Raw genomic sequence first — 20,894 nt, 5'->3', positions numbered from 1 at the left:
GGGCGAGCTGAGGCAGCAGCGGAGCTGGAGCGCTTAGGCAGGAAATGTCGCATAGCCTGGGACGATTTCTGTGCCTCCGTGAAGCGTTCAGCAAATCCTTCGACCGCTGGGCCAAAAAGGCTCTTGGGGGAGACAGGAGCATCAAGGAAGGGGATCTTATCCGCGTCCTTCATCTCCATCAGCGTCAACCATAAATGGCGCTCGAGCACCACAAGGCTGGCCATCGATCTCCCAATCGCCTGGCCGGTGGTCTTGGTGGCGCGTAGAGCCAGGTCAGTCGCGCTCCTCGGATCCCTGAGGGTAGCGGGGTCCAGGCCAGACTCAGAGGATGCGAGGATTTTGGCCTGGAAGACCTGGAGGACCGCCATAGAATGAAGCGCCGAATCCGCCTGTCCAGCTGAGGTGTAGGCGCGTCCAGCGAGAGCCGAAGTGGTCCTACACGGCTTAGACGGGTGAGTGGCCTTCGCTCTCCAGCCGATGGTCGTGGGTGGGCAGAGATGCACGGCCACTGACTCATCCAGGGGAGGTGGCTTATCATACCCCTTTTCTTCAGCGCCGTCGATGGAAGTGAGGGCGGATGAAGAGGCAGTGCGGAGGCGGGCGAAGTAGGGAGCGCGCCACGATCTGGTGAGCTCGTCGTGGACCTCCGGGAAAAACGGTGAGCGGCCTTCGCTCTCCAGCCGATGGCCGTGGGCGGGCAGAGATGCGCGGCCACTGACTCATCTAGGGGAGGTGGCTTATCGTACCCCTTTTCTTCAGCGCCGTCGATGGAAGTGAGGGCGGATGAAGAGGCAGTGCGGAGGCGGGCGAAGTAGGGAGCGCGCCACGATCTGGTGAGCTCGTCGTGGACCTCCGGGAAAAACAGAGAGGCACGCTGACGAGGGGCCTGGCGGCGCCCCGGCAGGAACCATTCATCCAGACTGCTGCGAGGGGGCTCCTCTGGTGGGGACCACTCTAAACCCAGCTCTTCAACCGCTTTGGAGAGGATACGGAGAAGCTCGGTCCGTCTTTGGTGGTGCTGGGCGCGGATGATGGCGAGGGGGTGGGGTCATTCTCCGAGCCCAACGGCTCCTCTGCATCCGACGCTGCTAATGACATGCTGTCATCGAGCAGCTCGTCCCCACTTCCCCCGAATGAGATAAGGTTACTCGCACCAGCAGAGGGACCCTGATCAGACCGGGAGAAAAGGACGGGGGAGTACTCTCTCTGCGGCGAGAGCGAGGCACGCGAGAGCGAGGCACGCGGGATCTGGGCCGGCGTGAGCTCGCTCGTAGCCGATCGCTCGACCCCTTTGCCCCACTGTTTTTTCCTCACAGGTCCCTGGGCAATGAGAGCAATTAGCTCCCGTGAGCGCAGCTTCCGCATGGGATTTCCCCAAGCAGAAAACGCACTCCGTGTGGCCGTCATCGGCGTGCAGGGGAGACCCGCACGAACCGCAGTAACGGCGCGGCATTTGCAACAACACCGATGCTCTTTTAGAAGCTCTTTTGTGAGTCGCCGGATGACGGCAGGGGAACCGGACCGGAACTGCTGTGTCGCTGGAGCGGCGGAGAAGCAGGTCAGCCATGCTGAGAGGTCCCGATTCCAGCTGCAAAGGCGTGTCAAACGGTGAGCAGCTTCAGATCAGCTTGAGACTTAGAGTCGTCGCTGAAGGAGAAGAAATCTGAGAATCCTGTGGCGAGCGCCCGCTTATATAGCCAGATGCCACGCCCATTCTGGCGGGCTTTGGCGGGCTTCATCGCCATAGGCTCGTGCAGCTCCGCTGCCGAGCCATTGGTTCGTTTTTTAAGCTCTGCACGAACCAATGGCCGTACAGTTTCACTGCGAGAATGAAAAAAGGCTTCAATTCAGGAGAAAAAAGGCTTTTTCCCATATGCGTCTTAAGCAGACGCAGTACGAGTGAAGTATCGAAAGGGAACTGTGGTCCACTGAGCCTCCAAAAATAACATGAATGCATTGCTTAGATAAAATAGCCTTAGTATCAGTCACAGTATCAGTAACAGCCACAGTTAGATCATACCTCTAAAATAAACCTCTAAATGCGCTAGATGAAAAATAACTCAGTACGCTAAACTAGTATGCTAAAAAAAGAAAACACAAAAAAGCATATAAAAAGGCTTATTATTGATTTGAGTGACTCATGTGTTTTCCTGGAGTGTACCGGTGTCTAGTAGGTGGATTATGGGTAGTTTAGAGAGAAAGGCCAGCAGTGAGTGTTTTTTAAAAACCTATCCTTGCTGCTCTGACCAAGACAGAATTCTGGAATGTTTGGGAGAATCTGAGTCATACAGCAACGTTTTTCTGTGCATTTTCTGCATTGATTATGAAACAAATTCAGTAGAACAGATTTAAACATGGCAAATATGTTAAACAGAGCTGAAAATGCCAAAATGTCTACTAAATAAATATACAAGAGTGAAGAACATGTAGAACCTGCAAATCTCTGTGGATGTGGGTTTGTGATGAGATGCTAGTGTAATGCTTACTGCATACTGTGCAGTATATACTACACACTAGTTGTATAATTGTAACATGCCCTAAACATGACTGTCACATTGTGTCCAGTTATCAGTTATTTCTATGCTTTGTGGGATACAAATCCAGCCTATTGTGGCAACTACAGTATGTAAATACAATATTCATAAAGAAAATATGCATACTATATACTGCATAAATAGTAAAGATAATTAATTGTATTCTATTCCAAACATGTATGTGCACAATTCTGTGGAATATGCTTTATTTTGGGTACATTTATATGTGTATCTCCATGTTGTTGACCTAAATTGTACCTAAAATGACTACATCAGTGATTAGCTGTCACATGGAGATGAGTACAAGATGAAACTGAATACGAATACTTGAGCCTGAGCTTTTGCATTTAGGTAGCAGGTAGATTTATGAAAATTAAAAACCAAACACACACACACAAATAAGTTACGATGACAGAGTTCATTAGTAAGGAACATTCCTGGACTGTGAAACTCGCCAAAGTCTCGCTATGTACCAAACCTCACTGACACAACTCATCTGTTTAGCATCTAAAATGTCAGACACAGAAGTACGCGTGTATTGGTGTAAATATTGCTGACTAGATGTCAGAGTTTTAATGTTGATGTGAGTCTTTGTGCATGTGAGTTTATCACTGCCAATTCTGTGTCTTAGTACATGTAGCCTATTCTTTTAAGTACGTAACGTTAGCTCTTTACACAGAACACAGAAATCTGACCACCAGTGAAAAGTAACACATTAAAAGATGATGTCTGACTGCTCCTTCTCTTTCAGCATTTCTTTACTGTCATGCAAATGTTCCATCAAATTATTTTTGATCTAGAAAGATGAAAGGAGCAGTTGAGACAGCTATCTTTTTTCTTTATATTTTATTTTTAAAAATTACCTTTTTTTTTTTTTAAATCTTTTTATTATTAATTGACACTATAATTAACAAAAGTCTAGGGTCAGTAAGATTTTTATTTAAAGAAATACTTTAATTCAGCAAGGATTCATTAAATTGATCAAAAGTGACCGTTAATAAATTTATAATGTTACTAAAGATCTATATTTTAAAATAAATGCTGTTCTTTTGAACTTTCAATTCATCAAAGAATCTCGACAAATGTATTATGGTTTCCACAAAAATATTAAGCAGCACAACTGTTTTCAACATTGATAATAATGTTTCAAAATGTGAAAATGTTTCAAATCAGCATTTTAGAAGGATTTATGAAAGATCATGCGACACTGAAGACTGGAGTAATGGATGCTGAAACTATTTTATAGAGAAAACAGCTGTTAAATTGTAACAATATTTCACAATATTACGTACTGTATTTTTGATCAAATAAATGCAGCTTTATATTGCAATCGCCTAAACGAGTCGTCAGGAATTCGAATCTTATTCTGTTACGGCTCTACGTCATGAAGTAACACATTTGCATAATGTCTGCCCACGGTCTACGTCGCCAGCTTGCCCGTCCACAAACAGTAAAATAGAGGTCAACAAAAGAAGATTCTGATGCCCATACATTTTAGAGATACATTAGATATAGTACTATTCAAAAGTTTGGGGTCAGTTCGTTTTTTACTTTTATTCAGAAAGGATGCATTAAATCTATCAAAAATGACAGTAGACATTTATTATGTTACAAAAGATTTCTATTTCATCAAATGTATTATGGTTTCCACAAAAATATTAAGCAGCACAACTGTTTTCAACATTGATAATAATGTTTCAAAATGTGAAAATGTTTCAAATCAGCATTTTAGAAGGATTTATGAAAGATCATGCGACACTGAAGACTGGAGTAATGGATGCTGAAACTATTTTATAGAGAAAACAGCTGTTAAATTGTAACAATATTTCACAATATTACGTACTGTATTTTTGATCAAATAAACCTGTTTTAGGAGACTCATAAAACAATATTAGCAACCTTAAAAATGGCATAATAGGGGCACTTTAAGATTTAAGACACTGAACAAAGATGAGGACAAGGAGGATATCAGAGAGTTGGTTTAGCTGAATTTTTTAAAAACATAAATGTTTTAGGGAGGCCAGCTAAACTTTAATATGTGGCATTGCGTGTTTGAGAAACGTAAATTGCATGTTATCTACACGTTACTCAAGGGTCACTGACCTGGTGTGCTCCATCACTAGGAGTGTACACAGAGCTGAAGTGCTTCAGGGGGTCTCGGGCATGACAGACTCCCCTCAGCATCTCAAACACGTTCTCCAGGGCAGAGTGAGCACGCTCCACTGTCAGCTCCTCAGGGCCTGAGACTCCTACAGACACACATTCAGAAACAGATGAGTGTCTAAACATTACATCAGTGTTCATGGAATAATCACTCTTTCTGGCTTTCTTCACATGTAGAAATGCATGTTTGCACAATGTTACAAATGGTAACGCTTGTTTTGGAGTTCCAAGGCAGCATCAAACTCAGTAAATATATGTTTGGGTCAGAAAAGAAGAAACAAATACTTTTATTTAAACAAAGACACATTAAATTGATTATTGACAGTAAGGACATGTCTAATGTTACAAAGATTTCTCTTTAAAATAAATGCTGTTCTTTTGAATGTTCTATTCATCAAAGAAACCGGAATAAAATGTATCTCAGTTTCCACCAAAATATTAGGCAGCACAACTATTTTCAACATGTTTTCAATAACTGAAGACTGGAGTAATGGCTGCTGAAAGTTCAGCTTTGCCATCACAGGAATAAATTACATTTGAACATATATTAAAATAGAAAATAGTTATTTTAAATTGTAATAATATTTCACAGTATTACTGTTTTTATTTATTTATTTATGTCTTATGAGAAGTATTTCAAAAACAAAAAACATCTTACCAACCTCAAACTTTTGAATGGTAGTTTACATATTTAGTTTTATATATAACAAAATTGTGATAAATTATATTGTAAATAAATACACTAATAGAATATATTGTATAAAATGTATGTACTGTGGGATCAATATTAGATTGAGCTGTAGACAAAGCTCTTTTCATTGGAAGGCAATAGCTTAGATTTAATCAAAATTGAATGTGTACTCAATAAACTTAGACGCTGGGGAATGAGAGAGCAAGAGACTGTGAAAGAGAGTGAGAGAAAGACATTTAGGGGAGAAAGCGTGAACAAAGGTGTTCGACAAGAACAAATTTTGTTGTCATTCCAGCAGCACTAATGGTGCTGAAAGTGAAGAGAGACTCAGAGAAGACAAATGGAGGACGGAACAGCAACATGGGTGGGTGAGGCTGGCACACCATCCTGCGCCAGCTGTGGAATGCAAGGGCTGGGTAATGAGAGAGGCACCCATCCTTCAGATCTAACCAGATCTAAACAATCTCACACCTGAGAAATAAGACATTCAACTCTGCCAGTTAAACCCCTTTGGACCTGCCAAACCCGCAGATGCATGGCTAAAGAAGAGCAGTACACTTACTTAAGACTTGAAGTCATGAAAAAGACTTTATGTTCAGATGCATCAGCTCAGGCGCATTTTGATGGTAGAATAAGACAAGAGATGGATATCTACCCATGCTAATACTGAATTTACTAATATGGAAATTACAAACAATATAAATTACAGAAAATTAAACATATTCAACACGATTTGCGCACAGTCATCTATAAAAGGAACAGGCTCACTAGAACAAACTACATCAACAAGTCTCGAGATAAGTGCAAAACAGCAATTACTTTAGATGCCAGGACCTGAGAATGAAAAATCAAGACAACTCATTGCAAAAATGAGGTGAGGAGTATACATTTCAGCCCCAAAGTCCTTTTGACATTCACTCAATCTTTTACAAGCAGCTCACTTATAATTATGACTTGAGCTCTGCATGGTCCCATCATTAACATTTCTGTTTTTATAAATGCATGCATAGCGGTTATGCAATGCTTTCTGAGACTAGTACTAACTATCAGTTTAAGCTTCTGTGGCTGTAGGCATCACAGTCTGGTTTGCATACACTCACTTGAGATGTTTACTGTAAACGTGTCACTCTGTGTTCACTGCAGCAAGACATATAGGACATAAAGACTTTGTTAGGATGGATGGATGCTCTTCCTAAGTAAAATATTGCTCTGTGAACCCTTTGTTCCTGCAGTGTGTGTGTGTGTGTTTGCAGTCATATAACTCACTCCACAAAAAAACGTATTGGGGGAAACCCAACACAAACAGTATGTGTGTGTTTGTGAAAAGCTATAATCTGAATTCGGTATAAATATTTATAAGGATAAGCAAGTTAATTCTGGCTGAGGGGCCGCTGTTTAAACTGCCCAACGATGTCTTTCTTGGGTCCCTCTGACTGCAACAAGTGTTTTTTTTTTCTAGATGGTTCCAGAAATTCTGATTTAAAGCTTGATATCAAAACATATCACAAATAAAAGGGAGTGAGTGTATGACTCAGCCTCTCTTCTATCTGTTTGTTATGACCGTATTTAATGTCAGCCCAAATATAACTGGTTTCATATTTAGTATTCTGGCTGTTTGTTTTGAGTTGCTTGTTTTGCCAAATGCGTACTATTTAGCCTCTTCTGTCTCTGCTCTTTTCTCTTGCTCTGTCGTTCCTGACAGCTCGGTGGGAGATAAGGATAGAGGGATGCAGGTAGATTCGGATGTGAATGTTTGTTTTTCCGGAAGATGGAAAGGCATGGTAAATATAACATGCCTGAAGAAAATCACGGTATCTAGGGAGGTAAAACAACTAGAAACTAAAATAAGTGTGCTTTAGTGAGAGTTAACTTTTAAGATTGTGCAGCTATAAACCATTTCATAAAACGTAAGAGAATCTGTCAAAGGGGTAATTAATTTCATACAGCACTTCATAGTTACATTTTCCCCTAATCTGGCAAAAACTAGTCCTAAATTAGTTTTTATGACAATTTTCCACCCTTTTTCTGAGCTTCAAAATTTCATATGCCATTTTATTTATTTATTTTTTGCTGCTGTGCCTTAAAGACCACTATGTAAATGTCCTCTTCACATGTGCAATGAGATACACCACTTTGCACAATTTGTATTTTCAAGTCCAAAATAACTGCTTTATCATTCCATAAGTGTCTCTTTGTTAAGACTGATGTTCACAAAACAAGCCATTCTCAAACTGCTATGATCAAGGATATTGTTAAAGAAAAAAGTGCAAAAAAAAAGTAAATGAATAGAGCAGAGGAGTAGGTGCTACACACAGCCAGCAACTACAGTGAAAACTGTTTTGGGAGGAAAAGCTGTATTGAAAAGATCATTTGTAACTTTCAGTCAATTTACTGAAACAAACCATCCCATGGAAACCCATTTCTGTTTCAGAGAAAAAATAAAAATGCAAAAAAATAAAAAATAAAGTCATATCAGGAGATATAAAGATACACTGTGAGATGTACAATCGCAATTACTACTAATAGATTCAAATATGCAATTACGATAAAGTCAAAAGTATGAGAAATGAAGTCACTATTATTATTTTTTCTTTACTCTGAGGTGGAAATCGTCTTTTATCAGCATACCCGACTCGCTAAAATGAAGCTAAAAAAACAAAAACAATAACTTATAATCACAAATATAGGGTATAAATCATATATATCTCCACACAATCATATCCTTCCATCAACAGTTGTCCCTGACTAAGAAACTGCAAGATATTTGCAGCAGACAGTTCATGTACAATGTGTTTGTGTGTTTTTATGTAGCCACAGACGGTCGTTTGAACGTGTGCCAAAAGAAACGGTGGTGCAGTGGGGTGTTGGCTGCAGTTTAAATGGTAATGGTGATCATAACACCAAATCCTGAGAGCCAGCCAGGTGCTGGTGTGAGAACAGACGGGAGTCACACACATACACGTGTGCATATCCCCCACATTCTCCTCTCACGCAAGCCCTTTCCTTTGAAATACAGGCGAGACTATGTGTGCGTAACTGCCTCCACTGTTTGTATACTGATTTATAGCGAACAGAAGATTAACATCATAAACACTCAAACAAACACCCTAGATCTTCTTTTGCATGTCTGCCTGCTTTGACCAAACAGCAGGTCACATGATCCCCAGAAAGAGGACAGTTGATTAGAAAGATAGTGACACAGCAGAGAACAAAAGGTGCATGTGTGACTGAAACAAGCACAGTCTGTTAAATGAATATGTGTGTGAAATGTGGCCTTGTATGAGATCTAATGAGACAGAGGTGAGGAAGTAGTCACCTACTCACTCTACTGAAAAATTGCACATCAAGATGTGCTTAATGGAGTTTGCTGTTAAAGGGGGTAACATCACTGAATAAAAGAACATATAAAATTGTTTGTAGCACCCATGCTGCTTTACAAAAATAGCACTGTAACTGTGAAAAATGCCTTCAAAATTTTATTTCTGATTTCGATAATCTGTTTCACTAAGATGAAAGTCACAATACCACAATACCAATAAGAAATTATCAGTTTCTTCTTCCATTACATTGCGACTCAATTTTGGCGCAATGTGTAGTAACTGCATTTTGCTTTTGAACGACAGCACGCACAAACGCACATGCAGCAAAACACTATCAGTCCTTAATGATGTGGAAACTGGAAAGTGTCTGTTATTTGTGACCAAATACAACCTTGTGACTGTAGTCCAGCCTTGGAAAATGGCACATACAAATTCCTGGAAACCAAACAATGAAGGATTCTGTGAACAACCTTCTAAAACACACCAAAAAAATAAAAAAATAAAATAAAAAATAAATAAACAACAACACATCACCATTTCCAAAAATGGCTTCCAAGACTTTCCACACAAACAAAAATCATTCTGGAGAACGGAAAGATGACCTCCTTATCAGCTAACTTTATATCAACATGCTAGAATGCATCAGCTGAGGGACAACACAAATATAAATTTAATTAATTAAAGCTAAACAGAAATATTTTTAAAAAGCAAAAACTAATAAAATGACAAAGGCACATAGAAAAATTAAAATTAAAATATAAAAATCCATTAATATAAATACAGCATTAGCATTAGATTTTTTTGTCTCTTTGAAGACTGTAGCTTTTTTTTTACCTTTTAAAAATACTTTTAATTCTTTTTTTCTTTACTTGCTTTAGTAAGACTGATTTATTTCACTGATTACATGTACCTGCTTGTTCCTTGCTGTCTATTCAAATAGCACAATGGTGAATCATATACCCTGTGATCAATGCAGGTGGAAAGAGTCTGACAGAACAAAAGAACATTCCTTTACTTAATTTCCCCCACAGACAATAACATAACATAATCTCCTGAATGCAATGAAGTCTACTAAACTGGACTAAACAGAGCCATCTCCCTAACAACTGAAAATGGTTCCATCCTCAAAGGAATGTAGACACCTTAATAAACTTCCTTCTTTTCTCCATCCCTGTCTTCCTTCCCTCCTCACATATAATCACACCAGCTTCAGTCTCAAGCCTCTCAGTTTTAAGCTTCAGTCTCTGGTATTATTAATAGCAATGCTTGATTTAGTAATAGGACTAAAAAGGTGATGAAGAGCAGGATATTTGTGTGTGCATTCATGCGTTATGTATATGAGTTTGTGAATCAAAGCGCTGTCTTCTTGGCCTGGGAACAAAAGAAGAACATCTCTGTATAATGTTAATCCGCAACGGAATTCTGGCTCAGACCTGAGAATGCTGTTGCATATTCCAGAGGCATTCAAACACAGCACTGTAAGAAAGTGAAAGAGAGCGTAAGAATGCAATGGTCAGCTCAGAGACTGAATGACAAGTATGCTGAGGTGGATACTCTTTGAGAAGTATTTTATAATATATTCTGTCATTATTCCAAAATTATTCCATATTATTCCACAATATAAAAAAAGTTTGACAATTTAATATAATGATACTGACACGATTCAATTTGACATCACTGAAAATAATGATAACTTACAGCTCAGTAAGAGAGTCACGGATTCAGTTTGGTGAAGTATTCGTCAGACTAATTCAAACTGGTAACTTGTCTTTTTGAACAATTCATTAAAAGAATCGGTTCATAAGAGTCATTCGTTAAAAAATCAGACTACATTTTTCCAAGAACTGAGTGTTTTTGATTCACTGAAAGAGCCGGTTAATAAGAATCATGTGTTCGGGAATCAGGCTACACTAGTCACAAACTATGTTTCTGATCTACTAAATGAACCAGCTCATGTAAGTAATTTGATCAAGAATCAGACTACACTGCTCACACTGTATGTTTTTAATTCACTAAAACATACATTGTTTTTGATTTAAACTAGATTGTTTATTGCAATGACAACTCAATAAAATTAAGTTTCTTGTCATTATTTCATAGCCCCTAGTCTTTTTATTGCATCAAATTCAAAGCAGACTGCAAACTCACACTAACTCAGATACATTTATTTTGATGTTGCGCTGAAGATTCTGCTGAAACATGAAGGTCCTTGCAAACTAAGTTCGAATTTTTCATATGCGGTTTTCCATTTTTTTCGTATTCGTCATCCTTTCCTATCAAAATGCTTGCTACGGATGCGAAAATGCAGAAAATCGAACCTGGTCCGAATTTTTTTTATGACGGACGAAAGTTTCGGAGGCAGTGTGTAAACGTGATTGACACAACGTGAGGTCGTATTTATTTTTCAGCAAAAATTCTGAAAAATTCTGGCTGCTGATGCCCTTATCAAGTTCCAGCAGAAAACACAATACTAATTTGGCTCAGGCAATTGTTTAAATGACAGAAAAATGCCACACATTCCCATTGTAACAACAGACTGATGCTGAATCTTACGTCCAATCTCTCAGCACAGGATCCTTGCAGCTAATCTCTAACAGAACATTATATAACTCAGTAACGCTATTAAGATACACACTCGTGTGTTTAAGAAAGAAGAAATTGTTGCAGAAACTATGTGAGGGAGAAAGAGAGAAAAAGACAAAACTGAGGGTTTTGTAAACGTGATCTTGACCTTTTGAAAACTGCAAAAACTTCCTCATCACACGAATCACTAAGCGCTCTTCTGAGATCTGAAGAGACCCTCCTGCATCATGTCCTTAGAAAACACTCCAAAAATCATTATAGTTTGAGAGATGCCAAAAATAATGCCATCGGCATTCCATCAGGTTGGCAGCAACCTTACATTATTCAACCAGCTCTGTCAGCAGTTTGAGGAGTCTTCAACACCTTCAAATAATCGACAGCAGTGCTGGCTCACATTCGGCATTCCAGAAGCGGCAAACAATATTCCAACATTCCATACTTTACACTTCACCAGCACCAAGGGTCCTGTTTTAGGGAGGTTTTCCATAGTTTCTCCCTGGAGGAATTCTGTAAGTGGGGTAGCAGGACCAAATCTCAAGCCTTGAAGACTGAGAGTAGACTGGGAAAATTAGGATCAAAAAATAGTTTATTGACCAAGTAACTGAGTAATATGACCTGGCGAGTCCCAAAGTCACAATAAACATAAAATATATCATTAAACTCATTAACATGCAGGATATGAGGTAATATGAAAGTAATGGAAATGTAAAATAGAGTAAATATTGTTGAAATTGTGTAATGTATGGAATGTTTTGGCATATTACACATTGGCTGGAGTGAATCTAACAAGTAGGCCGAGTGCCATGCTGATATTCACACCAGCAATTTTAATAAACAACATGTATATGTGTGTGTGTGTATAAAGTGTTAAATACCTGCATTCCAAAATTCAACAGTGTGTTTATGCTTTTGTACAATGGGAAAAGAAAAACATTTTTTTACCTGGCTATTTTTCTACGACGGCTCTGAATTGCTTATTGGAAGGCAGTGCTGGAGAAGTGTGATTACCAGAAGGTGTGGTTTCATTAACAATTTCACCTAACTGCTTCCTGAACCTCGACTGGATCTGATTGGGCAACTAGCAGTCACATATTATTTTCCACTGAAAGACTCAAACTGCATTTGGTGATCTACATACATACATGTACGACTGAGGTGAGGAAGAACTCAGTGATAGTTGTATAAAACTGGGCTATTAAGCCTGGGAAAGATTAACATTCCTGACATCCTCTCTTGGTCCACAATTATCTGTAATGTCGTCAATGGGTTCAGCTCCAGGAGGCTGTGGCTGCACCACCATCTGTTCAATCACCCGAATGGCTAAATGGAAAATGAATCCCAGCCTGCTTGGCACCCATGGTTCCAACTCGACTGACCTTATCTGTACATACCATACAGCTCAAGACTGTAAGTGAGATCAAAACTCTAGCAAAGAAGCCAGGTCTTTCAAGGCCACAACACCAGTTGAGATCAAGACTATGAAACAATTTTGTATGTCTGTATATGCATTGAAATGCACAATATGAATGTATTGACAGTATCTAAAGCGGACGTTTTAGGCCGGTATGCACAGAAAGCAGCCATTAATCCAGTCTTCAAGTTCACATGATACTATGCTGATTTGGTGCTCAAGAAACATTTATTTTTATTATTAATGTTAAAATAACAAAGTTCAGGACCAGGTCAAGACGTAAAATCACCTTTGCATACATCTGAAAGGTCTCGAGATCCAGAACAAAGGATAAAGGCAGGAAATTGATGTTGATCTCTGAAGCTAAACTGTTATCAAGGAAAGAGGAGAATTCCGGCAGGAACACTTCAACCCTTTTTACTTGTGCTACTTTAATCCTTTAAACCATAACCGCTTGGCCCTGACGCGAGACTCATAATAATCCTTTTAAATCATGGCTGGATGAGAGAGAAAGAGAGAAAATAAGCGAGGGAGAGAGAACAAAAAACAAAGCGGAAGAAGAGCAAGAGTTACAGTAAGTGACCTACCACTGTAGTTTATGTGTGTGTAACATACCAAGTCATGTAGAAAGGAAGTTTCATTTGGAGTAATAAAGATCAAAGAGTCTGAGCATGTATGAGTTTGTACATTTTTAGCTTTTTTTTTGTTCAAATCCCACATCTGAAGTTTTAAACTGATTAAAAACATGGAAAAAGAGCTAAATAAAAAGCATTGCTTATATTAGCCCACGTCTACTTGTATGTGAACTAGTACGCAGAGAGGCCGTCCAATTAATAGTGCCTCCTTAAGTGCTAAACAACACACCAAGGCAATTATACACTTCAGGTATCCACACATACATGATCACAAAAACCTGCCTGTATGCTTATGTACCATATACATAGACACTGCATAGAAAATAGAGCTTAAATACACACTTACGCACATTAAGTATATACTATGGAACTTACTGTTCTGAATTTGGCTCAAGATGTAGGACGAGTGTTTCATTCCACTTACATAAGAAAAATACACACAGATGCCTGAATAAGTCTGAACTTAATTATTTATTTATTTATTTTTATGAAGACTGAACCCAGAAACATCCTAGTGCCCGTGAATATCAGAAGTTCATAAAGCACAAGCCCATCATAATAATAAAGCTGCAAGCAATTACACGGGCCAACTGCGAAAAGCACTATAGGCCCTAAGCTTGACCTACATTGTACTCTCCATAAGGCATCATCAAGAGGTACAAAATAGAGCTTTGGTGTGTGGCCAAACAGACATACATACCTCTTTTCAAGCAGAACAAGGTATGCACTTGAGAGACATGGAGTTTCTGTCAGGCAAGTCTTGAAAAAATCTGAGCCAAATCTGGTGAGAACCAAAGTGTTGACAAGATAAAACTTTTCTTGATTGGCATGACTGCCATTTTCAGAGTCAGTTTTCTTGGCACGTTACAGGAAAATGGTTTTGAATAGGAAAAACTTATTTTTGCCAGCCGGATCTCAAGATTATCTGACTAAAATTTGGGGAAGATCAGATTAAAACTGAAGAATGAATTAAAAAATTCAATTATATTAAAAATGGCAGACTAGCATACTGCAGATTTTGTATTTTGTAGTAGGTTTTGGCCACTAAATGTCAGTGATGGTTACCTACTTTTGTTTCAACAAGCTAAAATGTCAGTGAGATACAGTAATTTATGTCCAAATTTAAAACTGCAGACAGACAAAAATGGTATCACTGGACTCCATCAAAAGAGACTCTTTAGACCAAATGATTTAAAAGTCTAAATATAATTTTTTGTAGCATTTATTTTTATTTCTTTATATCAAACTGCTGACATACTTTCAGAAATAGGGGCCAATCATTAAAAAAAACCTACATGACAATCAGTGTTGGGGAAAGTTACTTTTAAATGTAATGCATTACAATATTGTGCTCCTCCCTAAAAAAGTAACTAATTGCGTTACTTCGTTACTTTTTATGGAAAGTAATGTGTTATGTTACTATATCTAATCTGGGCTGGGCTTGTTTTTTTTTTTAATACAAAAAGTTATATTTTTAGCAAATATAAAAAAAGCCATTTCACACCAAAAGTTATTTGAATAAGCCTCAGGCTGAAGAAAATGTAAATTCACGTCTGTACAGTAGGGGGCGCAGCTCAAACAAACCTTTCAGCTGTGCTGCCAATTCTGGATTGCATGAAGAATAGGACACAGGAGAAGAAAGTTTAACACTCTTCAGCAATAAATAAAATAAAATAAAATAAACAAATGTTATGTTTTTCTAAAGTAATTTTTGCTATTAGTATGCTTGAATTGGATCCTATAAGGTCAGCAGCAAAGACACTGGTTAATAAAATGGGATTAAACACATAAAGGATATTTGTGCTATTTAACATATTTAATTATTGCAAAGCCAAACTGTGTTGAAATTGATTTTGTTGAGTTTGGCATGAGCCAAATAATTAGAAATCATAAATATGTTTCGAGGCCAGATGTTACATGCTGACAAAAAGTCAAATTTAAGTTTATGATGGCACTAGAGGGTTCCAGTGGGAGATACTAAAGATGGTCAGATTGATGTTCAGATCCTCTGCACACTCGTAAAGCCTGACCATATGGTCCCACGGACTGCCTAGACTCCCAAAAACAAGAAAACTAACACAACGGATGCCTACGCACATTCAGTTCTTGGCCCCTGATAATACACAATCTCTCGGTCTTGAAAATATAAACACACACCAAACAACCAGTCTAATTGGTTCCAACATGCTGCTAGATTGCTTTGGCTGCCAGTTCTCCACAGGCTTCAGATGGTTTGCTTTCTCTAGAGTTGCGTGCGATGTGAATATATGATTTCAGCAGTTGTATTATTTCAAGGTGATCACATTTGATAGGAGGTATAGATTGAAGGCGGTATACAGTATTTTTAGCACTAAGCCTCAATTATGGCAGCTCACGCTATGGAGTTACTACCAGTGCACACACACGCATACACACTTACTCACAAACCAACTTTCCATTTCTGCCCCTTTACCCTGCATATGACTAAATCAGAAGGCATGAGCCGTAAAGCAATCCATCTCACTGTTCTCATCAAATAAAGATGCTCAGCATGTGCCATCAGTCCTTTACAAGCAGGTGGCTGTGCATGTGTTCAATATCTCTCAGAGAATTACACAGTGGCAATGACATTAGTAAAGGATGCACAAACCATATTTATGTGGCTGTGTTCAAAACACTAGCCTGAATAACACAGAGGTCATGGATTTGATTCCAGGAAATGCATGAATTGATAAAATGAAACTGAAAACAATTTAAACAAACACTAAATCAACATAATAAATACTATATAGATAAATACGAAAAGAACTCTACAACAGGTGCATAAACAACTGGGTTACACTGAAGATCTGAATTTCAAAAAGGTTGTCTGGATTAACTGTCACTAATATATGGAAATATTACGTTTAATTTTTAAAAATATTAAATAAAATTATCAAAGTTAATAAATTAAGAATATAAACTGCGTTTTAATTTAGCTTCCTCCTTTAAGATCTACAATAAAACAGACTTCACAGGACTGATCAATGACTGTCAATGCTCATCAAGACACAAAAGAAATCTCTTAGAAAACAGGTAGTTCTACAGCTTTAATTATCATCAAAACGGAACAATGCATCAGGAATACAAATGTCATATTTTTCAGGAATGGCATGATTTTCATTGTTAGATAAAGTGGGTCATGGTACTCTCCAGAATAAATTAATCTTTCTCTGTGATTATTCTGCATCGGTGAAAGGGCAAGAATCGCTAATGATTAGAAACTAAAGTTTATATGAGAAATATAATTCTGCACAAGACCTGTGGAGCTGGAAATTAGCGATGCATGAAGCACTGCTTACACAGATTTCATTTCAAACCAAGCAGCTTTCTGTGAGTCAGAGCGGTGAATTCACCACAGGATTGTTCAACAATAGTATGTCAGTATATGTGCTCAGAGATGTACAGCAGCAATTCCGAATAATAGAAGAATTAGAATTAGAAAAAAAAAACGAATTTGGTCTTTATTTCACAAGTAAACATTTTAGACAGGCAGATGAAGACTGTAGCTCCATTATAACTGCACATGTTAACTTAGTGTGCATATGTAGCTAGACATTTAGCATGCTTGATGGAAAAGCTACAGATTGGTGATGGAGCCACAGTGCAATTATGTGGCTGGACATGTAGTGAACTTGAGGTAAATGCAGCACATTATCTGGTCTTTATTCCACTGCACCAATGTTCCTAGACGTGTAAAAGCACTTGATGAAAAAGCTGTGGATTGTTTACTGTTGATTCCACATTCTGTGCAGAGCAAGACATTTATTGCACTTGAGAAAAAGCTTGCTCCAAATGGCATGGGAGGTTTGACATTTAGTGCACTCAAGGTAAAAGCTTGGTAACGATGCCACTGTGCACGTGTACCTAAATGTTTAGTGCACTTGAGAAAAAAGACACATGATGATGCCACAAAGCAAGTGAAGCTGGAAATGTATCGTGCACTTCAGGTGAATGCTGCAGAGTGTTTGGTGTCAATTCCACTGCACACGTGTAGACATTTACTGTAGGTACAAGCCATTTGTTGTTGGGTAATGATGGATTGGTAGATGGAAAGTTTACTTAATGCAAAAGCCGGTGTTCCACTGCACACATGTACTGTAGCTAGATATTCAGTGTACTTGAGTTAAAGCCCACACACGTATACTTGAGGTAAAATTGTGCTTTTTGTTGATAACGCCACAAGGTGTAAAAGCATCATAAATGTGGTCAATATGACCTGTGTGCTATATTCCAAGTTTTATGAATTCATATGATAGCTATGTGGGGAAAAGAAGACCAACATTTGATTTGTTCATCAGAATTCATTAGAGAAGTAGCGATGTACGACTTGTAAACAAACTGTTTGTTTTTTATTATTATTCAGAACTTTTTAATTTGAGTCACATTCACAAAACTGGTCTGAATGATTTGTTTACGAACTGGCCTGATCCAGCTCTCGTGATCAACTCTCTGAATCAAAGATCTGATTGAATGATGATTTTTTTTCTTTGCAAGACTTCAGAACATTTGGATTATATTGTACCTGTCATATGAACAACTTTTATGATACTTTTATGGTGCTTTTCAATCCTTTTTGAAGCTTTAAGTCCCTGTTCACTGCAACTCCTAGAGTGGCCAATACAATACTTATAGATTTTTCCTTTTGTATTCTTTAGAACAGGGGTATTCAATTAAAGTCCTTCACTTCTTTTCCTTCACATCGGAGGTCTGGACAATATTTTTTTTGGAATAGTCAACGATGGACATAATAGGATGCGATAGCCAAAGCAGTTGAGCATTTTTCTACAAAAAAATTAACACATTTCATCAGTTGAGCCCAACTGAATATAAATACTAAAAGGTAAGATCAGATGTTTTATCAGGCAATTATTTACTCTTAGATACTTATGTATGGCAGAAGGCCATGTGACAGAAAATATACTGTATGGGGGTTCAGGGTTTTCCTCTTTAAGTCTGAAGTCATTTTTATATTTTGCTTAAAATAAGTAGGCTAAAAATAAACAAACAATGTACATGATAATCATAAGGCTGTTATCATGAGCAGAAAATAAAGTTAACTAGTAATTTCAAAGATTTAGCTGTCTTTCTTTGCCATCTACAAATAATTTTACCAATTATATCATTGTTATTTATGAAATGCTCTTAACATGCTGATTAATAATGCTAAATGTAGATCTTGTCACAACCCTGGTTTGAACAGTTGGAGTCATATACTGTATATATGACAGATAAAAAAAAAACTGTATCTCTCACTGTTGTCTGAATTCTTGTTTTCTGCAGTGTTTAAGCAAAAATATCTATTTATTTCTATCTATTTTGTTGCTCACTGTGTTTCTACGTCTTTAGTGGGAGAGAAGCATGGAGCAAAAACCCTTGAATGAGGCTCGTATTAGAGGACATAGTGCTGAAAGATCATTACCATAAATTACCTTAAGTACTTGTGGTGTGTACAGCTCTGTTGTTTTTACTTTAAACTGTAGAAACGGTAAAATGGTGTGTTGTCATTATGTCTTTCCTTAGGTCTTCTCTGCTCTAGAAGACAGAAAGTCATGCAGGTTTAGCAACCTGAATGCGTGAATCAAAATGATGACAGTTTCTTTAAGAACGTGAGTGCAGTAATATACACTGTTCTACACAAACACTGGACGATATCAGGCAAGTTTCTGACGTAACCTGGACACACATTCCCATCTACCATACGACAGACCACAGCACCATGTCACTGTGGTATGTTTAAAATGCTTATAACTGTCTTTAAACACAGACAGAAAAAGTTAATTCCTCAACTATGAGAGTTTCTACTATGGACTACAGCTAGCCAGAGGAGCTGCAGTTTAATAACGTCATTTTATAATCTTAATGGGCCTGCAGGTCAGTGACACTTTCACAGAATCACAATGAAGTGTTTGCGAGCGTGTAGAAGAGCAATAAATACACAAGCAAATTCAGTAGAAATTATGATTCAAGAAAGGTGTTGCAATACTCAGGGTAAATCCATTCATTTAACAGTCATGTAAATAGAGTGAGCATGTGTGTTTAAATAAAGTGAGTGTGTGGGCATATGTATGAGATAATTATGTTACATTAACAAAGATAGGACCCACTGTAGCCCATTCCATGTACATTAATATGTATCTTTCCAACAGCTGCTTAGTTACCTAACCATCTGTGTGACTTAACATGTAAGTGGATATTATCTACATACATATCTAGTCCCATGAGTATATGAAAATAAATATTAATCAGGGCCATGCACAAACACTTTCTTGATTAAAGAGGCCTAATGAAACCCCTTTCAGCTGGTGACCTGTATCTGAGGTTTAAATACAAGGAAAGGCCAGTCACAGTTTGGAACAATAATATTCCCCTCTGAAACTAAGATCCTATTATGGCTATGAAACAGTGGCAAACATGCTCAAGGTTTAGGGCTTGAATGAGGATTTTAGTGTACTTATATCACAAACTCAAGAACATTACGGTTTTGTCAGATTGACCACTTTTAAAAAAGAAACACTATGTGAAGAATTTGAACACTATTTGAACTGTTCTTCCTAATGTAGTACAATAGCTTGAGATTTTATAATGTCCTGTAACTCTATTGCCCCCTATTGGAGAAAATACTGAATAAGAAACACATAGACCCTCAATACAGCTAATTTACGAAGTCTCCAAACAATAAAACAAAATACCAAAGTAACCTTAGTGTTTATTCATGCTGCAGTGCATGGGAACACATACATTATTAATAAATCACTAACATTGTTTAATACAAAATTGCTTGTTAGCCTAATCAGGACACCATTTGATCTAACATTTTTGTATGCACATTCACATTTCTAGTATCTATGACTCAAAAAGTACTCATCTCTGCCTTTTCTCATTTCCCCCCATAGCAAATCAGTGGGTAACTATGGTAACTGGGATTTGTCTCTGTCTTGACAACTGTAGCCCTATATGCACATTTAAAAAAATTTTTTTTTTTACAAACATTTAAAAAAATATAACAGCAAATAAAAAAAATAAATAAAAATAAAATAAAAAAAGTAAACAGTGACTTCAGGATGACTCATAATACGTTTGCAAATCTTTTTATAAACTTGTGAGGCTTTGTTCATAAACTTTTGCTGTCTTAGAATAAAATCTCTGGTTTTCACCACATGTTGGTCAAATGTATTAATGGCAATATTTGAGAAACAGGACTCAAAATTCATGGAGAAAGGCAAAAGGGAGTAACAAAACAATAAATCAAGGCAGTTCACTTCTGAACACGACACACACACTCAAATATCTCTCATGACCCAGAAACACAAGGCAAGGGAATGTAAACAAACCAAACAATGAAACAAACACAGATGAAAATAAGTAATCAAACTAAAAAGTACAGGAACAAACGACCATAAAAGGAAAACAAGCTACTCAGAACGGTGCCAAATAGTGGCCATCAATTCAAACTGCACTGATCATCCTTTTTACACAAAGTTGTTTTTTAAAATACACAAAATCGTCAAAGACATATCGGTGGCTTGTGTCAGAGCA

At 37.9% G+C, this 20,894-nt stretch overlaps 1 protein-coding gene across 1 annotated transcript in view; it reads right to left on the bottom strand.

The window, feature by feature from the left end:
* Positions 1-20,894, bottom strand: part of LOC107665395 (sec1 family domain-containing protein 2-like) — a 123,233-nt gene that overhangs the window by 12,667 nt on the left and 89,672 nt on the right. The window contains exon 6 of the mRNA XM_016456269.1: positions 4,638-4,783. Within this exon, the coding sequence (XP_016311755.1) occupies positions 4,638-4,783 (146 nt within the window). The remainder of the gene's footprint in view (positions 1-4,637; positions 4,784-20,894) is intronic.

This window comes from Sinocyclocheilus anshuiensis, unplaced genomic scaffold (genome assembly GCF_001515605.1).
Source record: "Sinocyclocheilus anshuiensis isolate Anshui unplaced genomic scaffold, SAMN03320099.WGS_v1.1 scaffold199, whole genome shotgun sequence".
NCBI classification, from domain to species: Eukaryota; Metazoa; Chordata; class Actinopteri; order Cypriniformes; family Cyprinidae; genus Sinocyclocheilus; species Sinocyclocheilus anshuiensis.
The sequence above is the reverse complement of the archived record's forward strand: the minus strand, read 5'-3'. Positions and strand labels throughout refer to the sequence as shown.